This window comes from Cricetulus griseus (assembly GCF_003668045.3).
Source record: "Cricetulus griseus strain 17A/GY chromosome 1 unlocalized genomic scaffold, alternate assembly CriGri-PICRH-1.0 chr1_1, whole genome shotgun sequence".
Taxonomy (NCBI): domain Eukaryota; kingdom Metazoa; phylum Chordata; class Mammalia; order Rodentia; family Cricetidae; genus Cricetulus; species Cricetulus griseus.
In genome coordinates, this window is record NW_023276807.1 from 215,762,237 (window position 1) to 215,776,448 (window position 14,212).

The following is a 14,212-nucleotide window of genomic DNA, read 5'->3' on the forward strand; positions in this document are numbered from 1 at the left end:
TGTTACACAGCTCATTTTTTGAGTGCCTTAGTAATGATCTTATGGTGACCCAATGTTGTACCAGATGTGCCAAACTAGGGATTAAAATGCTTTTGCATTGAATGTTATTTGATAATAAAATTAGGAAATTTTACCTTGTGATGGTTGTTTTGACTTTTTAAGACAGAGTCTCACTATTTAGCACATGCTGGCCTGGTGCTTTTTATCCTTCTGCCTTAACCCCGTGAGTGCTGGGATTTTGGATATGTTCCACCATGACTGAGACTCCCTTGGGTTAGTTTTATTTCATGTTGTGGTCATATAGTCATTCTCTCATGCATGGAGAGTAAAGAAGATGTAGAGTATTTCATAGTTTCCCTGCATTTTCTTACTGACTTGTAGGTTTCTTTTGCAGTGTACTGAAATTAACATGAATGCTTGCTTTATGTGATTCTTTATATGATTTTTAAAAAAGAATCCTTGATTAAATTATCCTGGTTGGCATAACAGCAACAGTATGGTTGTATACTGTTTTAGATGAGGATCAGGAATTCATATTTCCCTCTTATAAAAGGGCCCATAAAGAAAATGTACCGGCCCCCCACCCCAGCTTAGGGTGGTAAATTGGGTTTGAAATTAGGTGTCATTTTAAAAATGTGCCCCCGAGTGGCTCTCTGGAGCTGGGTCAACATGGCAACGCCACACTGCAGTTTGAGTTCCAAAGTTTTAAAATGTTCAAGACCAAGATGTCTGCTCATTGGCATTGTAGGATAGGAAAGATTTTCTGGTAATTCATTTGAAGGAGAGAAGCTTGTAAAATGGAGGTATTATGAAAATACCTGCTCTGGAATGAAACAAGGACTACAGAGTTCACAACATCTAGAAAAAATCGAAAAGAATCTGCTTTGCCTCAGTAGAGGCAAATTCAGTGAGGAAATTCATGGAGTAGCACACCCTAATTCTGGCTTGGTTTGCACCCTTGATCTTAGAATCCAGTAACCCATCAAAGTCCCTTTTGGTTTTGTCTTTCGCCTTTGTTAGGCAGACTTTGTGAAAATCGGACACCCTGAGCCCGCGTTCAGAGAGGCTGCAGAAGAGGCCTGCAGAAGTATCGGCACCATGGTGGAAAAGTATGTTTCCTCCACTCTAGGGTGGCTTTGTGTGTAGTGCTTGTCACTCCTAGAGCAGTGGGAGGAGGTGTGTGCTCTAGTAGTCCAGGAAGGTGGGGCAGGAGGGCTGGGGCAGGTCCCCATTCTGCAGCTGCTGCTGGGGTTATTCACCTGCCCTCTCTTCCTTTGTCTGTAATTGGATGATTGAGTTCACTTTTAGGGTTGCTGTGTCTGAAAATGAAAGGAGGTAAATGTGAGATGCTTAAAAGTTGTCAGGCACATGGGGACAGATGGTAGTATTTGTCATCATTATTGTTGATGGTAAGTGAGCTGGTTGGCTTTTGTAGGTACCCTCAATGGAGGAATTGCCTACCCTCAATAATAATGAAGACAAATACTACCGTATGTCCCTGTGTGCTGGCATATCCCTTCGCTGGCCCTGGCCCTCACTGGCCACTACAGCAGAAGAGCTGGCCCTACACTCGGGAGAGATGGTCCCACCCCCTCCCACAGGTGTGGAAAAGCTGACCCTCATGGCATGGGGAGAGAAGAGCTGGCTAACTCCTTGCCTGAGGGGTGTGCTCCTAGTGGCCTGGACTGAGCACAGCATTACCATCCCGACCCATGTCGAGGGCTTTGAGTTGGTCCACCCCAGTTCATCTACCCCATCTGTGACCTGCTGGAGCATGTAAAGGAATTGGTCCTGCAGAGCTGGAGCCCCAGGGTCTCTATGACTTGGGGGCAACAATAGGATATCCAAGAGGAGTTTCAGTGAGGGTCAAGTATTGAGGGTGTACCAGAAGCCAGGACCTTTGAACCAAACCAACAACCCATTGCAATGAACATTTGCAAGTAAAGTTGAGTGAACCAAAGGGCTTATCGTGTGATGTAACTGTTGCTCCCAGTGCCACTAAGATGAATGAAGAGATGTTGGAGATGTGGGAAAGAAGGAGAAAAGTGGGTTTTTTGTTGTTGTTGTTGCTTTTAATTAATATTTTAAAAAAATTTTCTTTTTGGGGGGATGCTAGAGGGGTGAGGGACAGATATGGAGGGACTGAGAAGTGAGTGGGGTTGGGGTACATGATATGAAATTCTTAAAGAATCAATAAAAAAGTTACATTTAAAAAAAAAAAGAGAGAGAGAAAAGGAAAACAGGCTGTATAAGCCATGGGGTGTGAGCAGCACTCCTCCATGGATTCTGTTTCAGTTCCTGCCTCCAATTTCCTACCTTGGCATCCCTCAGTGGATTGTGACATGAGCCATGTAAGCCAAACAACTTCTTTCCTCCCCAAGTTTCTCTTGATTATGGTATTTTCATAATAGAAAGCAAACTAGGGTAGTAAGTAAGGTCCTTGGAGTATCTTTGTGGCTATTTGGAATTCCTGGATTCCAGCATGAGCCAATTTCTGTTGCATACATGACTGTGGGCCACAGGGTGGGAAGCCAAAATACGGATTTACACAAAGTAACCTTACAGACTTTGTTGAGTAGGGATTAGGAATGTCTCAACACTCTCTGAGAGAGCTAAGGAAGGCTGCAGGTAGAGGCCACCAGGAAACAAATTTCCCCAAAGTGGTTTAGGGGTAATCTGAAGTGTTTTAAAGGCCTTTATGAATGATCCAGAGATTGTTAAAGTCACTGTGGACAGTGCTGTGTTCTGAAGCACAGGTATGTGACCAAGCCAGAGGAGAGTAGTTCAGAGTCCAGAAGTTGGAGAGGAGGTGGCTTCACTAGTTGGACAGACTTCCTGGAAGACCCCATATCCTAGGGGTCCTCTCTGTCCCATTGAGCAGTGTTGTCCCACTTAGGCACAGTAAACGTGACTTTTATAGTCATCGATGTATGCTATGAGGATAAAACCAGTCCCTGCCTCATCTGGACACATGATCCTTTGCTTCAAGAAGGACTGAAACAAGGGACTCCATGGGAGAACAACCACTTTCTATTAGGAATAGTGAGGGAAAGAAGTCAGCATGGCTAGAACTCCTGTCTGGGATGCTGTGAAAGTTGTGCCCTGCTGAGTTTGGATACAGCCTGTCTTAAGCCCAAGCATTTAGTTTAGCAGGAGACCAATGGAGAACCATGATTGGTAATGAAGGGGTGTAGTGTTTGACTTTATCTTCACCTCTCCATGGAGAAGTAGTTCAGTTTGTTGAAAAGGGCCTGAAAATAGCTGTTTACTTTTGTTTTCAAGACAGGGTTTCTCTGTGTAGCCCTGGCTGTCCTGGAACTCATTCTGTACACCAGACTGGCCTTGAACTTACAGAGATCTGCCTGCTTCTGCCTCCTGACTGCTAGGCTTAAAGATATGCGCCACCACTGCCCTGCTCTAAAATAATCTTTTATCACCATGCCTAGAGTTTTACTTCCTGCTTTCTCCGAGTACTCACGGTGACTCATTTTCCCCTTTTGTCTAATGGAAGCACAGCTAACTTCTTCAGTTAATCAGGCTAACCTCAGATACATAGGGGAACTGACTCATTTTCTCGGAGTGGAGAAAGAGGTTTTAATTGGTTTCGGTTGAGAATGAACAGCAAATATAAATTATAGACTTCATCCCAGGTTCTTCCATCATTATACAGTGTGGGAGAGTTACATACACTCCAGCAGCTGCCAGCTTTCCCCCTGATACCGGGAACTATGCCAGAGAATAAGTGATGAGATGAGTGTCCTGCTGAGAATCTTTTGATGCTGTCTTGGTCCTCTTAACATTTGGGAGGATCCATGAGATAGGTGGCAAAAGAAACTCTTTATTCACAAGTCTTTTCAGTTCTTTAATTATGAATGGCCTGGTGAATAAATAGCCTATCCCTGAGTTCCTAGTTAAGAATCTCAGAATCATAGACTGGATGCTGTGAGGGATATTCCTCGTCCCTCCCAGGATCCACTATGTGGGACTGGATTCCAGTCTAGGACTGGTCCTAAGACTGGCCTTGAGGGTGGCAGGTTATTGGGCATCTAGGGAGAGGACAGTGGTGCTGCAAGTTGGACTGGCATTGGTGCATAAGTCATGGCTCCCAGTTTTGACCTGGAGCAGGTGGCTGTACTGGTTTGTAAGTAAGGAATTTACCTATGATCTAATTCAGTCCTCATGGCAGCCTAAGATTATAGTGCCACAGTTGATCAGCTATATGAGACCCTGGTTGCACACTGTCCTGAGCTGTCCTGGCCAGGTGGGCCTGCTCCTCTAACCCACATGAGCACAGCTAGCCCAGTTCCGGGGCACTGAGCTGAGGTCTTAAGGAAAACTTGCTGTTGGCTCAACCTCCCTTCCCTCCTTGCTTCTTTCTAGTTATTAAAAACAGAGGCTGCCTCCACATTCTAATGGAAAACAGTCTCCCTGTCTGAAGCTGCCACCCCCGCCTCTGTCCTGTCTGTTCTTTCTGCTCTAGCTGCCTACCAGGGTGGTTAGGACCTTTAGCATTTTGCTTAATGGATTTCCTGTTCTTACATTGAAGTTTCTAGTATGGTTTTTATTTCTGGTTCAAGAGAAGATACAAAAAATTACTCCCCAGTTTTGTGCTCTGGGCATGTATGTGTGCCTTTCTCTTGATGTAGAGTAAAATTTTTAAAAATGGATTAGAAAATCACTTGTTTTCATTCATGGTCTTTCTAGGTTGAATACAAATGTGGAATTGTATCAGAGTCTCCAGAAATTACTAGATGATAAGAAGCTTATGGATTCCCTTGATGCAGAAACCAGGTACTCAACATTCATTCGTTTCCTTGCGACTGACTGCAGGCCAGGCTGGAGAGCCCTCTGGCCCTCTGGGTTGGAATGTTCCTCTCAGTACCCGTGGTTCCCACACTTTCACCAAGACTCAGCCACACTACATCTTGTCTTTACCCCATGTCTGTCTGGCTCCATCCTCTTACTCATAGTCACCGGCAGCATCTTCTTACTTGTTGACTTGGTAATTTGCTTCCATCTCTGCCTCACTGGCTGAGCCCTACAAGGCTGCTTCTCAGTCTGCTTTGTTCATTGCTGCAAGACGAATGACCATCTTGGTAGCCTCCTGTCAAATCACTGATAATCACACCATCTCTATGTCTATAGTTGCATAATAGCATTGTAGGGAAATATCAGCAATTTGATTTATTTGCTGGGTGGCTTTTAGGATCCTTAAAATGATGAGCTCTGGCTCATTAGGTTACAATTATTCATTATTACTAGAAGTCTGGTGCTAACTCAGTACACAGAAGTACTTGGTGTATGACCTTAGATCCTTATTTTTCTTTGCTTAAATTTTTCTGTAAGATAAATGTGGGACCAGTGGGAGGCTTAGTAGGTGAATGTATCTGTCAGTAAGCCCAATGATCTGAGTTCAATCCCTGGGATCCACATGATGGATGGAAAAAACTGACACCCTAGAAGTTGTTCTCTGACCTCTCTACTTATGTATGGCAGGTGTATACATGTACACACACACACACACACACACACACACACACACACACACACACACACATACAGGAATGCATCACAAATATACTGATACGTATGTATGCATGCAAAATAAATAAATGAAATGTAATAATAAGGTAAGCATAGTAGAGCTCATCATTTATTTGCTTATGATATTGGTGTCATAACATAGAAATTCTTTTCTTCACCTATTTATCCTTTTTGTTTATGGGACACATATTCTTTGACTACCTAATTTCCCTCTTCCTGCTTCCATCTGTTTGTCTTTCTCCATATGTGGCTTGCCACCCCAACTAAAACTTTATTTCGTGGAGGTCAGTTGGGAATGGAACCTTGCTTTCAGTTCAGATATGAGTTCCAGGCGGTGGCACACTGTGGGTATGAGTGCTGGGGACTTACCTCACCTGCCAGCAGGTGTGCAGGGACCTGGTCTTGTTTCTCTCCATTACCCCTGAAGCTCAGGCTCTTAGTGGAGCTAGCTTTGTCATCTGGGAAGGTGTTTGACCTCCTAGCTGGTGAGTTTATGACTATCCTGTCTGTGTCTAAAGAAGGCTTTTCTGTTGTACTTAGAATGATTTTGAAGTTGTAAAGAAGACTCCAGCCTAGGCTGGAAAAAATCTGGTAAAGTAACAAAAAGTCTTGAACCAGATTTTGCAACCGTGCACATAAGCTTTATTCTTAAGTTGTAATATTCTACTAGATAATGGAGGAATGGAGAAATTTCAGCCAGAGGGACAGATCTAGTTATAACTGTGTAGTATGTGATGAGTCATTTCACATCAGAGGGGAAAACCTGGCTTTTAGCAAATGATGCTGGGCCAGTGACCTTTCTGGGAAAAGAGAATTGTTTCATTAAAGATGGATTTTTTAAAAAAATTACACATGGTATTTTTGGATTATAATCCTAGATATTCATGAGGCTAAGGCAGGAAGATCCAAGCTCAAGGGTTTGCTGAGTTACAGAGCAAGTTCAAGGCCAACCTTGATAACTTACAAGACCTTGTCAGAAAATAAAAAGTAAAACAATAACGACAATAACACCAGGGCTGACTCAATAGTGAGTCATTGCTTAGTGTCTGCAAGTGCAAAATCTAGTCCCTAACCCGATCAATCAGCCATCTATCAATAATTTGAAAGAGAGAAGTCATAAAAGCATAGATCTCTTGGGATATGGTTGGTCTTTCTTGTCATTATACCAAAAGGAAAGATTGATTTGATTACATAAAAATTACAAACTTTTTATGGCCCAACTTTTCCATATAGAAAGTCAGAATATACAAATGAGACACAGTTACATGACAAAGGGTTAATATATTTATCATAGTAAGAGACCTTATACATTACTTGGAATAAATAGAGAAGAAGAGTATACCAAAAATGGGAACGGAATGTGTCTTTGTGAAGGTCTCATTTCACAAGATAAGGAATAGGAATAAATGCCCATTAAATTTGCACTGTTAGTTGTAGTTAAACACTGGTCTTGTGATAGCTGGAAGACGAGGCTCTAGAATTACACTCCAGGGCTGACTCTTGGCGAAATAGTTTGCTGAGTCCTAGTTCCCTTTGTCAAAAGGGCATTTAGATAGATAATTCATGTAAACTGTTTTGTTTGGTACTGTACCCCCAGATTGGATGTGCTACCATTGAAAAGTGGAATAAGGTGGGGAACACCCAGTAGTCAACACAGGTTGAAACAGCATAGGAATGGTTGTTAGAAATTTTGAATAATGGGTTCTCTAATCAACTACAAACTGTTGTAGGGAGGCCTGTTAGAGAATGTGTTTTGAAATATGAATACTTTTTGATCAGTTTAATTTCTTGGGATTTAGAAAACAAACAGGGGTAAAGAAATGCATACAATGTTTTGTTTTTTGATAGTTTTTTGTTTGGTTGGATTTTGAGACAGGGTCTCATGTACCCATGCTACCCTTGAACTGCTTACGCCTGTCTCTGCTCTTCAAGTGTGGGGACAGGTGTGAACCACCATGTCCAGCCACACATAGGTTTTTAAAAATTATAACAGTTATAGGAATGTAGAAAATAGAAAATATTTAGCCCGTACAACAGAACGTAACACAAACACGAAAAGTTGTATTTTTTTCATGGGTGGAATTATCAGAGAATGTATTGATTTCAAAGTTATACTTTTGAAGAATATTTAAATATAAGAAGATATTCAGTGTTTATGATGGAATAGTCTGAGAAAAAAATCAAACCCATAACTTTTTACAATAAAGTGACACCATGAAATATTTTTGCCTAAGACACCTTTGATTAAGGAGAGTTTTGTGTTTTTACTGTGCTTAGGAAAGGGAGATGGTGTGAGGTGGATAACAAGACCAGTTAGGGGTATGTGAATTCTTCTGCATTGTTTAAGAAAGCATACCAACGACTGAATTGTTAATGGAATTCATTCATTCATTCACTCATTTTTTCGTTAACTATTTGTTTGTTTCTTTGTTTATCACAAGAAAAGGCTCTAAAACTTCCTGTTAGTTCAGTATGGCTCAAACCTGTAATCTTCCTGACTCTTTCCCAAGTGCTGGAGCTATGGGGCTTTCCAGATGCCCTGCAAGGCCCCTGAAGTTTTAGGATTTTAAATCCTGGGCTGAATACAGCTCACTGCTAAAGAACTTACCTGGCACATGCAAGTCCCCGAGTGTGACCCAGCACCATGAGGATGGCAGGTGGGAAGACGCTTAATGTTAATTCTGTGCATCCAATGAAACAGGTGTGGTGGTTCTTGCCATGATCCCAGCACTGAGGCAGGAGAATCACAAGTTTGAAGCCAGCTTGGGCTGAATAGCAAGATCCTACCTTATAAAACAAAAACAGCAATAAATTCATAATTGTATAATACAGTAATCAGGACAATAAATATATCCATTTTGAAAAGTCAGAGCCAGAAGAATATATCAAATACTCCATTAGTCTACCACCAGAAACATAAGCAACTTAAAAACAAACAAACAAACAAACCCCAAACATGTCATTGATAGGAAAGTAGGTCATTGGTTTCAAGCCTGAAGGCAGACTAAAGAGCAAGCACAAGTCCTCTTCTGGTGCTGGCCAGCTGCTGGAAGAAAGATGGAGACTGCATGCAGGGGCCTTGAGAAGCTGTCCAAGTGTGAACTGATCCTGTTTTTAGTTACTCAGGCTTGGATGGAGTTGAAATAATTATGATGTTAGTTTTCCCAGCTAACATGTAATAAGCTCTTACATGATAAGCTAGTAGAGACTTTCAGTCATCTGGGATTGTACCTGTTTTCAAGATACTAAGCTCCTTGTTTCAGATAAATAAACAAATTGTGGTTATGCTTATCTCTTTGTGTTGAAATAGTTCTTTTATAGTAAATTTCAGAAGTCCCGATTTGAACATAAAGACTGATTTTTGTTTGTAGTTTTAACGAACTTGTGCTCACTTTCTTTTAGGCGAGTGGCTGAGCTGTTTATGTTTGATTTTGAAATAAGTGGAATCCATCTAGATGAAGAAAAGGTAAATATTTTTCTTATCTTTTTAAAATATGCTTTTAAATTTATCATAAGTGTATGAGTTGGCCTGCATTTATGTGTGTGCACCCTGTGTGTGGCCTTGGAGGTCAGAAGAAGGTTTCAGAGCCCCTGGCACTGCAGTTACAGGTGGTTGTGAACCACTATGTGGGTGTTGGGAACCAATCCCTGGTCTTCTGTAAGAGCAACAAGTGCTCCTGACCTTTGAACCATCTCTCTATCCCCATCTTTTCTTTCTTGAAACAGGGTCTATGTAGCCTCAGCTGGCCTAAACTTGCTGTGTAGACTAGGCTGGCCTCAAACTCACTCTGCCTCCCTCGTGCTAGGATTAAAGGTGTGTGCCACCATACAGGGCACATTATTTGTTTGTTTGTTTGCTTTGAGATTGGATCTTTTGCAGTTCAGGTTAGCTTTGATCTTGCTATGTAGTTGAGGATGAACTTGAACTTCGGATCTTTCACCAGGCTCAGGGCTGGAGGATGAACCCAGGGCCTGGCGTATGCCAGGGCAAACACTCAGCTGGCAAACCAGCTGAGCTTCATCCTCAGCTCTTTTTCTTTTTTTTTGAAGACAGGGTTCCATGTTGACCAAGTTGGCCTTGAGCTTGCTGTGTAGCAGAGGCTGGCCTTGAATTCCTGACTTTCCTGCCTTCATGTCCTACTAAGATTACAGGCATGTGCCACCAAACCAGGATTTCAGCTGTTTTTGACCAGTGTTGTTACTAACAGTTAGTTTCCAGAGCCCTTGTGTATCACTTGATATACTGGGTAAACTCTTAGGACTTTTTGCATTTGTCATAAAATCCTTCTGTAGACGGTGTCTAAATTTAGTGCTCTCTGGAAGCTGGCCCATCAGCCCTGATAATCCAGAGTGAAGCAGCAACACAGTTAGAGTGTTAGGTGTCATGGAATGAAGCTGAGATGGAGAGTGAGGGGCTGTTGGCAGAGGTGTCTATTCCCACTGTACATGCCTGGTGGGTCCACACGCTTGCTATGACAGCAGAGGTGTTAGTGCGACCTACAGTGTTCACTCTGGCTGGAGGGCCTGGCACATTGTCTGCACCTCTGTGTTGTGTATGTAGAAGCAAAATAACTTGCTCAGGTTCTCAGCTTTAGTGCCAGGAGTTCTCACACTGGCTTCTGCTGTCCTAAGAATATGATGCTCTGCCAAACTGAGTCCCTGGTGTGGGTAGCCTCTCAGTATTGGGGTAGAGGAGTGACTGGACACCATCAAGAGTGGCTCCTAACTGCTTGACAACAGTCTAATTATTATTATTTTAAAAGAGAGCTCTGGCCATCCTAATAAATGCAGTGACTTCAAAGCCGTTTATCTAGGAAGAGAAGTTGGTTTATCAGAATGTCTTGGGAAATGAGTGGCATTCTTAGGCATGTGCGTCCAAACCCCTGTGCCTGAGACTTCTATCTGGATCAACCAACTTCAGATTAAAAACATTCAGGAAAAGAATGTGTCTGCCTTGAGCTGAGAGAAGACTTCTAAACAATACCTTTTGTGATCTCACCTGGTTTTCACATTGATTGGGAGACATTCTAAAGTTGATGGAAGGAGGTGCACAGGTTCCTTGCAAATTCAGATGGACTGATATTACTGTCTGAGGTAGGGTGTTTTGTCACTGGTCAATACCAAGAAACAATTATGTGCCATATCTGATAAATAGGTCTCCATCTGTCTGTCTATCTCTCAGGTCTCTTAATTTTTTTTTTTTTGAGACTCTCTATCCATTTTGTAGGCCAGACTGGCCTTGAACTTGTGATGATCCTCCTGCCTCAGCTACTTATGTGAGCTGGTTTTGAACTCCTGGGATCAAGCACTTTTCCTGCCATGGTTTCCCCTAAATAACTTAACTGTAGCTACAGAAGTGTTTCTTTAGTTTCACAGGGTGTGTGGAATCCTGACCCTTGCACAGTGGACTGTTTTGGAATGATGAATGATATATGCCTGGAAGATCACTAAATTCATAAACTGAAATATATTTTATTTTTCCAGAGTGTGTAACACTTGATAAAATTTGGGGGATAACTAATTTTATTACAGTATGCTTTATTTTTTTTCATAAAAAAGCTTTGGGAAAAGTTTTAGAGCTGTAATTCATCATTTTTGTTATTCTACTGGTTACCACTAGGTGGCAATACATTGCTGCAAGAGAAGTTTGGACTGAAAAGGACATTGGAGGTGCTGAAAACCAAATTTCCCAGTAAAGTTTGGTTTATTAAAACTTTAGGTTATTATTTTACATTTACTCTTTTTTGAGGCAGGAGTCTTGTTATATAACCAGGGATGGCATTAAACTTGCAGGGTAGTCCAGGCTGACTTTGAAAATGCCTGTCTCAGTATTCCCCGGTGCTGGGATTATATATGTGTATCACCATACCTGGTTTATGTATATTTTTCAGCCTTTTTTTTTTTTTTTTTTTTTTTTTTTTTTTTTTTTTTTTTTTTTTTTGAGGCAGGGTCTCATGTAACCCAGTGTGGCTTGGAATCGCTGTGTTGCTGAGGCTGACTTTGCACTTCTAATCTTGCCTTTTCCATTCCCTGTGTTCTGGGATTGTACACATCCAGTTTGTGCAGTGCTGAGGACCAAGTTCAGGGCTTTGTGCACAGTAGACAAGTACTCAGCTGAGATACATCACCCCAGTTCTTCTCAGCTTCTTCTCTAATACATCTCACAAATGTGTCTGAAAAAAATCTAGTGTTGCTTAATAATTTTTAAGGCATATTATGATTACCCGAAGCCCACCATAAGCCAGTCTGAAGCCTGACTTGTTTTTCTGATGAATAATTGCATTACCTAGTCCTCTAATAGACCCCGGAGATTACATGGGGTACAGTTTCTATTTCTTCTTCTCTTTTAAAAAATAATTCATTTAACCTTATGTGCCTTGGTGTGAAGGTGTCAGGTCCACTGTAACAGGAGTTACAGACAGTTGTGAGCTGCCATGTGGGTGCTGGGAATTGAACCTGGGTCCTCTGGAAGAGCAGGCAGTACTCTTAACCACTGAGCCATCTCTCTAGCCCCTTATATTTTGTCTTAAAGTGTTTGTGGTGCATGCTGGGAATGAGACTCCCCAGGTAGAGTGCTTGTCTGGCATGCCTGCATGAAGCCCGGGGTTCCGTCCTCAGTGCTGCATAGAACAAGTATGATGGTGCAAAGCTTGTAATCGTATTGTTCAGTGGGGCTGGGATCTGGGGATAGATGGAGGCAGAGGATCCGACGCTTAAGGTCATCCTCAGCTATGTAGCTAGCCTGGGCTGCATGAGAATGTCTTAAAACAAACAAACAAACAAACAACTCTTTTTTTAAGGTGACTCCTTTGACCATGGACCTACAGAAATTCCTTCTCTCCATGGAGATTGTGCTCTGGAGGTGTGACTACATGCTAAAGCTTGAATGCTGGTGCCAGCACTAGTCTCATTGTGCTTGGCTCTGAGGAACTGGTCCATGGGACATAGTGTGGAATATAGCTCTGCCCACACAGGCTTCTGCCTGTTGTTCTGTTTGTTTATTTACTTATATTTATTTATTCTTACTATTTTTTTAAAGATTATTTATTTCTTTATTATGTATGCAGTGGTTACTGGGAATTGAACTCAGGACCCCTGGAAGAGCAGTCAGTGCTCTTAACCTCTGAGCCATATCTCCAGCCCTATTCTTATTATTTTTGAGGCAGGATCTGAGTGGCCCTGAGCCAGTGGTCCTCCTGCCATAGCATCCTGATCTAGCATAGCAAGAACATGTCCTGTGCTCTGCTTGAGTCTGTTGCTAAGGGCTTTGTTGCTGTCATTGCGTGAGAACCAGAACCTCTGAGCTGAACCTCTGGGGTGTTCACTACTGTTTTGTGCAGAACTATGTTTCACATTTCCCTTCCCCTTCGCCTTGTAGTCTAGTCTTGTAAGATTCTACATCTTTGTAATCTACTCATCAAATACTTCACTTTTCTTACTTCAGAAATACTGTAAAAGTGCCACCGAAGAGGTGTAACCAGCCCACTTGTTGACTGATTTAATGAAGGTTTTGAGGGACAGAGGATTACACTCAAGTGTCCTATTCAGATGTTAATTTCTTACCACTATAGAGACTTTGTGAAATGCTAACTTATACTGCTCCTTTTTTTTTTTTTTTTTTGGTTTTTCGAGACAGGGTTTCTCCGTGTAGCTTTGGAGCCTATCCTGGCACTCGCTCTGGAGACCAGGCTGGCCTCGAACTCACAGAGATCTGCCTGCCTCTGCCTCCCGAGTGCTGGCGTTAAAGGCATGCGCCACCAACGCCCAGCTAATTTATACTGCTTTTAAATACCTTTCTTCCCACTTGTAGCGCAGAAGAGCAGTGGACCTCAATGTCAAGATCCTGGATTTGAGCAGTGCTTTTCTCATGGGAACCAACTTTCCCAACAAGATACAGAATCATCTCTTACCAGAGCACGTTCGGCGCCACTTTGCCCGAGATGGGAGTTACACAGTCATTGATGGTCTACATGCGGAAGCCTCAGATGACTTGGTAGGAATCCTCCATTGCTTGTTGGTCAGCTCCCTTCTGAACACCAGTGGACGTGTATAACTGCTGTCTTAACCCCCAAATCATTAGTGACATGATTTTATAGTCCTAAAAATCTTGTTGCATTACTCAACCCTGAAAATTTAACTTGTGGCACAGTTAATTTCACAAATGCTTTGAATAAGAAAAACAGTGAAAATTCATGTCTCTCGAGGAATTTATTTTGGGAGTACAGTTAATGACTAGTGACCTTCAAGGTCACATGGTTACTTTTAATGTGTGAAGTGCTTTTTAGCATCGGGACAGGAGCATTGGCAAATTGACCTCCCCAGCCCTGCCCCCTGCGCAGTTGTGCCCCATAAAAGCACTGTAGGCCTGGTGTGGCTGTTCTTTCACTCAGGAAGCCAAGTAATGTGGGAACACTGGCCTGGGTGGTTGTTGCAGAGGATTTTAAGCCATGACATTGGATCTTTGACTTTCTCTTCTTTCACTCTCACTCTCTAACTACAGGTTCGGGAAGCTGCTTATAAAATTTTCCTTTATCCCAATGCTGGTCAGTTGAAATGTTTAGAAGAATTGCTAAGCAGCAGAGATCGTCTGGCAAACTTAGTAGGTTATTCTACGTTTTCCCACAGGGCCCTCCAGGGAACGATAGCTCAGACTCCAGGTAAGCCCATT

At 42.3% G+C, this 14,212-nt stretch overlaps 1 protein-coding gene across 3 annotated transcripts in view; it reads left to right on the forward strand.

The window, feature by feature from the left end:
* Mipep (mitochondrial intermediate peptidase) overlaps positions 1-14,212 on the forward strand; it is a 126,339-nt gene that overhangs the window by 5,938 nt on the left and 106,189 nt on the right. For all 3 annotated transcript variants that reach the window (XR_004772346.1, XM_027390404.2, XM_027390403.2), the window contains exons 3-7: positions 1,021-1,109; positions 4,705-4,791; positions 8,947-9,010; positions 13,355-13,537; positions 14,045-14,201. Coding sequence is in view for 2 of the 3 variants with exons in the window: in XM_027390404.2 (XP_027246205.1) it covers positions 1,021-1,109; positions 4,705-4,791; positions 8,947-9,010; positions 13,355-13,537; positions 14,045-14,201 (580 nt within the window). In the remaining variant the exon portion in view is untranslated. The remainder of the gene's footprint in view (positions 1-1,020; positions 1,110-4,704; positions 4,792-8,946; positions 9,011-13,354; positions 13,538-14,044; positions 14,202-14,212) is intronic.